The following is a 12,401-nucleotide window of genomic DNA, read 5'->3' as shown; positions in this document are numbered from 1 at the left end:
TGAGAAGCATGAACTATAACAGTGTTTTCCTAATGTTGAGTGTCGACAGATTAGTGGTAGTAAATACAATTTTTTTGCAATTCATAATCTTATTCTTAACATTTAGTAGTTTTAATTTGTAATATAAAAATATTTAAATGTCCTATCAAGTGTGATTTCATCGATGTCATTGCTATTTTTCATTTGCAGTAGTGATGTAAAGTTTTCTTTTAAAATAAAATGATTTAGGTTTGAAAAACAGTTTAATTGAAATAAAAATATTAAGTAAATAAAAGTTCACTTGTTACACAGGGTGAACATTTTAAAGGTAGTACAGAATGAATTAAGTTTAATCTGCAAGATTAATATTGAGAATGCAGGGGAAATTTTATACTACTAAAGCAAAATATTCTGGAAAGAACCATTGTTGGATTGCTATATAATTTTGTATTCTCAGATTGGCTTTTTAAACATCTGAATTAGAATTTATAAACCTATTTATTGCTTTAAAATGTAAAATGTTTTTGATAAATCAGATTGCTCCTTTTAATTTACATTTTGCTTGGTTTTTAAAAAATGAGATTAAAATGGAGATTTTTTTTTTCTTTTTCAGTTGCACATGCATTATTTAATCACATAGACAAGTCAGGATTGAAGGATAATTCTGTCGAAGAACTCAAGAAAAGATATGGTGGTTGATTTCCATTTTTGCTGAAATGATTGTTTTTGACTTTCATATGTAAATTTTTTCTACTGACAGTGTTTTGCTTTTTAAGAAAATGAAATTATATAGCAGGAAAGGACTATCTTTGAACCTAATTAACTATAAAGTGAATTGTGATTTAACTGGTGAGAATTGTATTCAAGTGAACTTTGTGTTTTTTTGAAAATAAAAATATAAACAATGAGGTATGTTTGTAAGGATCAGCATTTTATTGTATGAGTCATTTTAAATGTTAAATTGAGACACATTCTTCAGTGACCCATAAATGTAACATCATTTTTATATTTTCATGAGTTTTTGTAAATACATGCCAAAGCTGCTTCATAAGCATATGAATAATTACCTTTGTATAGAGGAAGTTAAATAGTGAGATCCTTTCTTTATAAAACTTTTTAATGTTATTGTGCCAATTCACTAACATAAAGTTATTTAGTTGCAGGGTATACATTTTTAGTATTTATGTTGAAAGAAAGAAGACTTTTAACTAGACTTTCAAACTAGGTTAATTGAAGTATCACAGTATTCTTACATGTTAATGCCATAGGGTTTTTTCCCTTATGATATCCATGTTACATACCAGCTAAGGACAGATAATCTAATGAAGGTGTAAAAATGTAAAAATTAGTAATGTTTAAAGTACTAATTAGTATATAGCCCATATGTACGTGTTGGATGTGAGTGTAGCGTTTGTAAGCTTTTGAAAGTAGGGCTAGAACTCTATTCATCGCTGTACTCTGCATGGTACCTAGTACAAATCTTTGCACATAGTTAGGTGCTCAACTGATACTTATAAAATTTAATTGAATTTGACACAAGAATCATATTAAGTAAATGTTTAAAGTAGCAGCCTAGCAAATTTTTGGCATGGTGTAAACTGGTAAAACCAGTGTAATTTTAGAGACTATCAAGTTGTTAAAAAATATTAGGACACCATCCTATAATTGTTATCAGCATCAATAAGACAGTTCAGTTTACAATTTTATACAATATTATTAATTTTTATTGCCATTATACATATTACCATTCTTATGAATTGTTTGAGAAGTAATCATAATTTATTTACAAAGATAATTTCTCCAGGTTGTGGTATAAATTATTGAGATATGTTTGTAATTTGGATAATTTGAATGCTTTACAATACACTTAAGATAGCGTTTATTTTTTGTTCGTTGTCAAATGTATTATGATATATAAACAGGCAATGGATTTTAGCTTTTTATCTGCTATGATCTGAATGTTTATATCCCCCACAAATTCGTATGTTGAAATCCTAACCCTGAAGGCGATGGTCTTCAGAGGTGGGGCCTTTGGGAAGTGATTAGGTCAGGAGGGCAGGCCCTTGTAAAAGAGGCCCCCGAGAGCTTGTTCACCAATTCTACCATGTAAGGACACATAAGAAGGCACCATCTACAAATAAGAAGGTGGGCTTTCACCAGACACCAGAGACCAGAATCTGCTGGCATCTTAATCTTGGATTCCCCAGCCTCCAGAACTGTAAGAAATAAATTTCTGTTTATATTAATATAAGCTACCCAGTTTGACATTTTATTATAGCAACCTGAATGGACTAAGGTATGATCCTTTGAAGAAACTTACAAGGTAGTCAGGGCAGGTAATGTTATTGTCATTCTTAACGTAAGAAAAGGAGGCTCAGAGGGTTAGTGTTCTCTGCATGATTATAGAGCTAAAAATTGGCCAAGACAGTTCAGAACGTGCTGTCTTCTCTTAATGTAGAGCTATTTGAGCTACTCCCGGCTGCAGTTTTTTTTGTTTTTGTTTTTTTTTTTGGAGATAGGGTCTCGCTCAGTCACCCAGGCTGGAGGGCAGTGGCCTGATCTCAGCTCAGTGCAAGCTCCGCCTCCCGGGTTCACACCATTCTCCTGCCTCAGCCTCCGCGCCCGCTGCTACGCCCAGCTAATTTTTTTGTATGTTTAGTAGAGACGAGGTTTCACCGTGTTAGCCAGGATGATCTTGATCTCCTGACCTCGTGATCCGCCCGCCTTGGCCTCCCAAAGTTCTGAGATTACAGGCATGAGCCACCACGCCCGGCCTCCCAGCTGCAGTTTTTATGTTGTGTTACCTGTGTAGAGACTGTTAACTGAAGAAATACAGATCACAAGATTTACTGTAGAATTTGAATTTTAAAAAATTTCTAATGTTAGCCTGATTTCTCCCCAGAGACATTTTCATGTAGTGATTTAAGACCAGAGGCTCTGAATTCAGACTTCTTGAGTTTGAATTCTGGCTCTATCTGGCTTTAGGGCCTTCAACAAGTTACTTTTCTATTCTTTGTTTTTGAAATCTGTAGAATGGGTATAAGTGAGGATTGAACAAATGCATACATTTTGTGTTTGGAGCAGGGCTGGGTATATAGTAAGCTACCACTGTTACTATTATTATTACAATTACCATCATTTCCTAAAAGTGATCAGAATAAAGAACAGTTTTTAGGGGCTATCATATTATTGCCTTATTGCAAAATAGCATAGTGGTTAATAGAGTCATTTTTGGGTCAAATAACCTGAGTATACAGCCTATTGCACTCAACTAGCTTGTGAATTTGGACATATTGCTTAGCCTCTCTCAGCTTCCGTTTCCTCTCATATGAAATAGGATATTAATAAATGCCTACCTCAAGATTTTTAGAAAGGCTAATACTTGTAAGTATTAGCACATTAGTGCCTGTCACATAGTGCTCAGTCATTTTTATTAATAATAGTAATATTATTGCCTTAAAGGTACAAAAGCAGTACTTTCCCAAGTGGTTTCTTTCTGGAAATGTAGTTATTTACTGTTAATTGTATTTTTTGACTTGATAGCAACATTTACATCATAATTATTCTTGTATTGTTGGCGGAAGCACCATGCCCATCATTTAGTGGCTGCCTCCCACTCTTGTTTTAGTTACACTCAATTTAATAATTGATGGGGTATACCCAAGTCTTCACCATTTTAACAATTTGTGCTAATGCATTTGAAAAAAATTTTACTTCCAACATATAAATCCATTATCTCTGTTAACAGGAGGTGTTTCTGAACATAGTACCAAGGCTCATTTTACCTTTTTACAATTCTTTCTTAATGTTTGACGTTTATCAGAGTTATGTTTAAAGAAACATTAAAAATTTAATGTTAATGAAACTTCTGTTTGATTCAATCATTTAATTAATTTAACAAATATTTGTTGAATCTACATATAATGCCAGGCACTGCTAGACACTGGAAATACAAAAATGAATACAGTAAACATGGATTCTTTCCTCACAAAGCTTACAATGAAGTGGAAGGTGGGATGGGATGGGGGGGATACAAATAAAGAGGTACAGTGTAATAAATGCTAAACAGGTAATACCAAGGGATGATGGGAAATACCAGGAACAACAGATGCAAAAGGCAAGACAAGTTTGAGAAAACTTGTTTTATTTCCAGCATAGAGTGGGAACTGGATAGTGGTTAGAAATGAGGCTGGTGAAGAAAGAAGGATTGAGATTCTAGAGGACATTTAAACTTCATCCTGAGGGTACTGCGGAACTAGTGATAGTTTATATGGAAAGGTGATTCTCAAATTTGTATTTTACAAAATTTACTTTGGCTACTATGGGAAGAGCAATTGCCTGGGGACATTAGAGACAGGGGAACTTGTCAGAGGACTTTTGGGGTACCTAAGGCAAGAGAGTATGGTGTCCTGAACAAGAGTACTAGCTGTGAGGATGGAGAGAAGTGACCAGAATGGAGAAGTATTTGGGAAGTAGAATGGGCAAGATTTGGCAGCAGATTCAGGGCCCCCACATTCAGGGCTTAACTCCAAGGAGCACCCTTTACATTGTGGTCTGCGTGAACGGCATCCCTGGCACATAATGTGAATGCTTCCTAACTTGTACAATTTGGTGATCCTGTGTGGACTGGGAAGCAAGTTGAGAAGCAGAAGGAAGCATTAATGGTCGTGCCTAGATTTTTTTCCCCTCGGACAGTGCTTTCATTCACTGAAATATAGACCACAGCAGGTGGTGACACCATATGTGGCAGTGGAAAGTTTGGTTGAGTGGCTGAGAGAAAGGTTCAATTTGGGATTTGTTCATTTGTGATCCCTTTGGTCATTGAAATAGATTAGGGATGGTGATTTGGGTTTGGACATTAAAAAGCATGTAGGTGGAGTCTCAGGATTAGATGAGATTACTTGGAAGTATAGAATCAGGAGACAAGGATGACTGGGTAAGTGGAACAGAACTAACGCCCACATTTAACAGATTGGAAAAGGAGCACATAAAGCAGACTGGGGAGAGTGGGCACAGAGAGGGTGACGTTGGCAAAAAGCATGTGATGGAATTAAGTTTTTTGTTATTGATAATTTAAAAGCTTTGTCTTCATAACTAATTATTTGTTCTGCCATGTAAGTTTTTAGGATTGTTGCCAAGTTTGAGAAAATCTCTACCATGTGTCTTTTGTATTTGAGCCATATGATTAAGGGTTTATATGAGTATATATTTCTGGCAAGGCAGATCTCCCATTTTGACCAGGCATCCATGTAGCATCCTGTTACAATACATGTCTGAAGACTGAGAAGTATCTCCACAGATTAGCTTCAGGATCTATACATTACAAATTTTGTCTGCCACTGCACATGTACTTCTGGTGCTGGTTACTGTCTAATGCATTTATATCATGGTTCAACTTCTGGCCTAAACCTGGGAAAGTTGATGGTATGGACAGTAGGAGTATCCCTAAAATCTTCCTATGCTGAGATGGTGAGCAGTAGTTCAACCTGGTACAGAAATGACTGCAGACAATGTAAATATATTCCGTAACACTCAGCTACTTCATAGTCTAGATCTCAAAACACTTGGTGCAGGGAAGTTAGAGTGGAAAGGGACAGCAGTCTAGACTGCTTGTGGTTAAAATATCTTAGTTTTGAAATTTAGTTTGAAAATGTAGTTTGCAAAAACATAGTCATGTAAACACTTCCCTGGAGCCCCTCTCAGGGTGGAACTGGCCTGTGCAAGTGAGAGTTCCTGGGGCTTAAGCTTTGTTAACTTCAGGGTAAATCAGCTGTTTTCTCAGTCCATAACCCTGAGGCCTGTGAGTGTTTAGCAAGCATCTCTTTTGCAACACCAGAGGTTTTGGATGTACAGTCTATACATCTCAACTGTCAAATTTGTGGAAAACTGAAGGCTTACGCCTTTTTAGGGCTTGATCTGTCTGGTATTGATTTTTCATTTTAGGTATGAGTTATAAGAGCTAACCCTGAAGAGGTTATTTGTTTTCTCTTGCATGTATATCTCCTTTTTTTAGAGTGTGGGCGTTGAGCCCATGCCCTTCTCTCTTTTCTATTATCTTGTATCTTGTTGTCCTCTATTTTCTGAGGTTCCTCCCCTGACTACAAGCAAGTCTGGATTTCCCTGCTTAGAGGAATGGTCCTTTGACCATGTCTGTGTCCTGTCTCTCTCCTGGCTATCCCCAGTAGTTCTGTGATGGTAAAATTAGTCATTTTCCCCTTAGTTCTTACTGTCCTTGACCCCCTGTAGCATTTGACCTGGTTGGCTATCTTGGCCTTGGTGACATTTCACCCTTTGGTTGCTTGCCTTCTCCTCATAGCTCTGTTTCTGTCTCCTTTTTCTTTGCAACTTCAGTGTCTAGTCCTTGGCCCTCTCCTCTCCCGTGAGAGCCTGACTACTCAGAACCTCTACTAACAACTCCCAAATTTGTTTCTTAATTGCTCTCCTTTTTCCCAAGTGCTAGTCTTTTTCCCTGGTTCTGTACTGTTATTCCTTGGTGTGCTATTACTGACCAGAACCCAGCATTGTAAATAGCAGCTCATTGCCCTTGCAATCCAGCAGCCCCATTCTAGCCGTCTCTCCTGACTGCCCTTCTTTTAATGTGGCCTTTGTTGGTTCAGACACAAATTTCAACCTTAGCATTATTTTTGACCCCTACTTCTTTTTGCCTACATCCAATCACTAACTCATGAAGTCCAGTGAGCTTTCCCCTTGCAGTGTCTGCCATGTGTCACCTCATGGCCTGAAGATGGCAATAACCTTTAAAGTGTCTCTCTGGCTGTACTCCTGTATAATCCACCGTATGCCTCTGCCAGCTAAATCTTCCTTTAGCATTGCTCTCATCATGTCACCTGTGCACACAGCCTGCAGGACACCTCACTGCTTATGAGACTTCTTGTGATGGCCGTCTTCTGAGTTAAATATTGGGACAATGTGTTTGACCAAGGGCTTTCTGATTTGTGGATTTAACTCTTAATTCAGCAACACATATTATGTGCCAGCTGCTATGCTAAGCCACAGCCTTTACCTGAAGTATCTCAGTCTGTTGGGGGAATTGGACAAGAAATATGAACTATAAAAAGGGTGACAAATACAATGATAGAAGTCTAAGAGGCAGGACTCAAAGCTCACCTGGTAGGATTGAGAAAGGCATCTCTGCAGAGGAGCCATCTAGTCTCAGACATGAAGGATTACAAAGAATCCAGGCGGATGTGGGGAAAGCATGGTTTAGGTAGAACAGCTTGGAACAGAGGAGTATGAAAACAGGAAACATTTAGGGATTTGCAGGCAGTGGAGGTACTTGGGGCTTGGCTGTGGGGAGATGGTGAAGAAGTAGGAGCCAGATTATGAAAGGCCTTTGCTGTAACAAAAAGGTCAATTTTCTGAAAGTGATCCAGAATCACTCAAGGGCTTCATTTTAAAGGTAAGGAAACAAAGGCTTATATAGGTTATATAATTTGCCCATAGACATCTGATTAACAGGTGGTGGAGCAGAGATACTGTACCAAGTAGTCTGATTCCAGAAGCCACATGCCCAACCACCATTCTATATGTTATTCTCTTGGATGTATAGAGAAGACAGGATGGATTTTTATTTTTATTTTTTTGAGACAGAGCTTTCCTGTCACCCAGCCTGGAGTGCAATGATGTGATCTTGGCTCACTGTAGCCTCAGCCTATTAGGTTCAAGCAATTCTCTAGCCTCAGCCTCCCAAGTAGGATTACAGGGATGTGCCACCATGTCCAGCTAAGTTTTATATTTTTAGTAGAGATGGGGTTTCACAATGTTGGCCAGGCTGGTCTCGAACTCCTGACCTCAAGTGATCCACCCCATCTCGGCCTCCCAAAGTGCTGGGATTACAGGCACGCCCAGCCGACAAGATGGATTTTAAAAATATATGTAGGAGGGAGAATCCACAGGACTTGTGGGCGTTCATTCATGCAAACATTTCTTAAGTGTCTATAATGTACTTGGTAGGGGATTAAGCATGAGAAAACAGACATAACTTCTGCCCTTCAGTAACACCCAGGGTAGCTGGGGAGTCAAATAAATCTGCAGTTACAGCACAGTGTCATGAGTGCCCTAATAAAGGTTTGGAAAGAGCACAGAGGGCAGCCCTGAATCAGACTTGGTGGGACAGGGAAGGAAGAGGCAGCATTTGATATGAGACTTGAGAAGGATGGTCCAGGTGCACAGTGGGAAGGAGGATATCCAGGTGGCGGGATCAGCATAGGTGAAGGCCATGTATTAATAGCATAGTCATGAGCACCTTGACTTGACCTTGGGGTTGTAGGCAATTCTGTACACTATGGAAGGTGACATGGGGGATAGAGTTTGAGTTGACTGGTAACATTTCCCTTCGTTTTTTATTTGTTAATTTTTCATGTGTGCACATAACTGGATTTTAAGTTCCTGGAGGGTCGTGACATCATCTTAGATGTCATTAATGCTAACATTGGCCTTGTCTATGGCAGATGCTCAGCTAATATTTATTGAGTGATCAGTCTAGATTATTACGGCATTAGGCTAGAATTAGTGAGTTTCACCTCTTACTGTGGTTATTTAATGCAGGACTGTCAAATCTAATTCATGAGAGAATTACACTCTTCATGACTTTTTCATTGTAATCACTTAAAGAGAAGAAAAATCAAGGCACACATGATACAGGCTGTCCCAATCAGTTTGATTCTACTTTGTCAAATAATAATTTGGGGCAACAAAAAGACTTGATTAAAAATAGTTTTTAACATGATTGTTTTGTTGAGCTTATATAAGTTTAAAATTTATTTCCCATCAAACATGAGGATGGGTAGCCTCACTTCAATTTAGTCTTAATGGCAGCCTGTCTAGCCATAAGGCTTTTAAGATTTGTGACGTCTTTGAATTTTATACAGCAGTAATTTTAACCTAGTAGCAGCAAGGAGACAAAATTCCTTACATTCTGTCTCTGGAAATAACCACTCCTAAAGTAGGAACACCTCAGGGATCTGGGAGCCTCCATTAGCTGATGCTTACAATTAGAGTTTGAATTAAGTAAAAAAAGGCCTCTGGGTAATTTTATGTAATAAATGCTGTTCACCTACTATATAATTTTTTGCTGTGGTCTTAATTTCTGTGTCTCCCCAAATTCATATGTTGAAAACTAATCCCTAGTGTGATGGTATTAGGAAGTGGGACCGTTGGGAGGTGATTAAGTCGTGAGGTCAGAGCTCTCATGAATGGGATTAGTGACCTTATTTAATAAAGAAACCCCAAAGAGCTGCCTTGTCCCTTCTCCCATGGGAGGTTATAGCAAGAAGATTATCCCTAACCAGCCATCAAATCTGCCATGATCTTTGACTTCCCATTATCTAGAATGATGAGAAATAAATTTTTGTTTATAAGCTACCCAGTTTATGGTGATTTGTTACTGTAGCCCAATTAGACTAAAACAAATTTAGAATATCCATTTATATTTTATAATAGACAAAATACCAAACAACAATAACAGACCCAAGGTTTATGTGTGTATGAAGCCTTGCTCTGGTGTCCTGCTGAATGCAGCTCTGGAGGAGGCTGTAGTTAACAGCAGGGGGTCTCCAGAGGGCTTGGTCTTGGGTTCATCTGGAATCTGCAATTCTGGAGGCCTATCCCAGGATCCAGGTATATGGGCAGTTTATCTAAGCAGAAGACCCTCCTTCAGTGTATTTGACTTCTGTGATCACAAGCAGCCAGTCCAATGGGAGGTGGGAGACATTTCCCTTGTGGCTTATGGAATCAGTACTGTGCTTTTGTAGTGACTGGTGCTGTGCTAAGAACTGCAAAGAAGTAAGACTGAGTGATGACTCAATCAGGGGTTTGATGATTCTGGAGGTGGCAATCTGGGGAATAGACAGGGAAGGTGGCATGGAAGAGGTGGGGTCTGAGGAGGCCTAGAAGCATGGGTCACATCTGGTATAGGTGGAGGAGGGTTCATGGCTTCTCTTAACAGGATCCATCTTAACTTCTGAGAGATACAGATGGATAGCAGAATGGTAGGATGGGAATTGCTGTGCCACCTTTCTTGAATGGCACATCAAAACCCAGACCTGTTCACTCAGGAGATATCTTGGGATGGAGAACAGTGGTAGAATTGTTACTTAGTTTGTCTCTTAAAAGATTCTTAAATTTTATGTGACACTTCAGCATTTAAACTTCCTGCTTTCAAAATACCAACCTGAGAGCTCAGAAGAAAAGAAGATACAGAGTGCAGGCACTCAGGCAGTTGACATGGGTAAAACTCAATATTTGGGCCTCACTAGAATCTTTCTTTTGGTTTATTATATCTTCAGGGAATAGTGTAAATGAGGAAGATATGCGTGAGTCCTGGGGTCTATTTTAACCTACCAATTATAGCTTGCTTTATTGACATTTCAGATCACCCAAGCCAGTGAACACATTCGTGATGATCCTGAAGCTGATCGTGGGGGAAAATGTTTTCTAAAACTAGGGGCATCCTTTGGGTGGATGAAACAGATGAAATCAGGATGAAACAAGCAGATTAATAAGGGTTGAGCATAGGCCATAAGAAATAGTAAAAAACATAGAAAACTGTCATCAGTGATAAAATATTCTCAGGTACTAATAAGTTACTGAAATACATCAAACATTCTTCTGATCCTTGGCTGGTTCTCTTTGAGTAATGAGTCACTGCAGTTTCTGCCACCTTGGGAGGGAGACCAGTGTGCACAGGGCAGAGCACTGAGGAGGCACTTGGTAAATGTTCACTGAGTAAAAAGTGAACAAAGCTGGAGATAGTTGTTGCTGTGCATTGTCCATGAACACCAGGCAAAAGTTGTAAATTAATTTGATTGTAATATATTATTATTTTTGAGACAGAGTCTGGCTCTGTCGCCCAGGCTGGAGTGCAGTGGCGCGATCTTGGCTCACTGCAAGCTCTGCCTCCTGGGTTCACGCCATTCTCCTGCCTCAGCCTCCCAAGTAGCTGGGACGACAGGCGCCCACCACCACACCTGGCTAATTTTTTGTATTTTTAGTAGAGACGGGGTTTCACTGTGTTAGGCCGGATGGTCTTGATTTCCTGACCTTGTGATCTGCCCGTCTCGGCCTCCCAGAGTGCTGGGATTACAGGTGTGAGCCATCATGCCTGGCTGATTGTAAATTAATTTGATATTTTAAAAGGTAAACTAAAAAAAAAAAAAACCATTCTGTAGCCAGAGTAGTGGAAATACATGAAAATAGATGACTCAGTCATTCCATCGATCCTGTACTAGAACAGAATTTGTAATACCATTTAGAATACTTCTGGAACTCTGTCCCAATAAGAGCAATAAGCTTTTATCATAACAAGGTGCTCTGAACTGTGTAGTTTTCTTGACTTTTTTTTTTTTTTTTTTCTGAGACGGAGTCTCACTTTATTGCCAGGCCTGGAGTGCAGTGGCACAATCTCAGCTCACTGCAACCTCCGCCTCCTGGGTTCAAGCAGTTCTGCCTCAGCCTCCTGAATAGCTGGGATTACAGGTGCATACCACCACGCCCGACTAATTTTTGTATTTTTAGTAGAGACAGGGTTTTACCATGTTGACCAGGCTGGTCTCAAACTTCTGACCTCAGGTGATCTGCCTGCCTCAACCTCCCAAAGTGCTGGGATTTCAGGCGTGAGCTACCACGCCTGACCCTTCATGACATTTTCAGTTTATCTTATTTGACTCTTGCAACTGCGTTCAGTGGGATAGTTAGAGCAGTTTACTGAGTTAACCCCGTAGCACTGCAAACCATCGAATGTGGATTCAGTGGTGCTACAGACTGAATGTTGTGTCCTACCCAAAATCTGTATGTTGAAATCCTAATCCCCGCTGTGATGGTATGTGGAGATGGGGCCTTTGGGAGGTAATTGGGCCATCAAGGTGGAGTCCTCATGCTGGGATTACTACCCATATTAAAAAGGAGCTGGAAAGAGCTTCTTCCCCTACCCGACCCCCCTTCTCTCTGGCTCTTTTTCTGTCTGTCTCTGTCCTCTGCCATAGGACGATACAATGAGATGACAGCCATCTGCAAACCAGGAAGAGGGCCCTCACCAAACACCGGGTCTGCTGGCTTCTTGATCATGGACTTCTCAGTGTCCAGAACTGTGAGAAATAAATGTTTCTTGTTTAAGCCACCTAGTGTATGGTATTCTTAAAATAGGCTCCTGAACTAAGAGACATGAAAACTAGAATTGGTCTGCCTATCAGTGAGATTATAAATGTGCAATGTATTTTAAAGAGTTGATCTCCAAAGTACAGTACTTAGCACATAATATGAAGTTAATAAATGTTTGCTAGATAAATGAACGAATGCAAGCAGTATAGAATGAGAATGAAGTATTCAGATAAGCCTTAAGTTTGGCTAAAAGCACTTGTCTGGACATTTAAAGACCTTTTCATAATCAATGAGGATTATTTTAA

General features: G+C 39.3%; 1 protein-coding gene across 1 annotated transcript in view; it reads left to right on the top strand.

The window, feature by feature from the left end:
- RPAP3 (RNA polymerase II associated protein 3) overlaps positions 1-887 on the top strand; it is a 38,797-nt gene extending 37,910 nt beyond the window's left edge. The window contains exon 17 of the mRNA XM_008002990.3: positions 593-887. Coding sequence (XP_008001181.1) covers positions 593-678 — 86 coding nt within the window. The 3' untranslated portion in view covers positions 679-887. The remainder of the gene's footprint in view (positions 1-592) is intronic.
- The last annotated feature ends 11,514 nt before the right edge of the window (positions 888-12,401 follow it).

The sequence above is a fragment of the Chlorocebus sabaeus genome, chromosome 11 (assembly GCF_047675955.1).
Source record: "Chlorocebus sabaeus isolate Y175 chromosome 11, mChlSab1.0.hap1, whole genome shotgun sequence".
Taxonomy (NCBI): domain Eukaryota; kingdom Metazoa; phylum Chordata; class Mammalia; order Primates; family Cercopithecidae; genus Chlorocebus; species Chlorocebus sabaeus.
The sequence above is the reverse complement of the archived record's forward strand: the minus strand, read 5'-3'. Positions and strand labels throughout refer to the sequence as shown.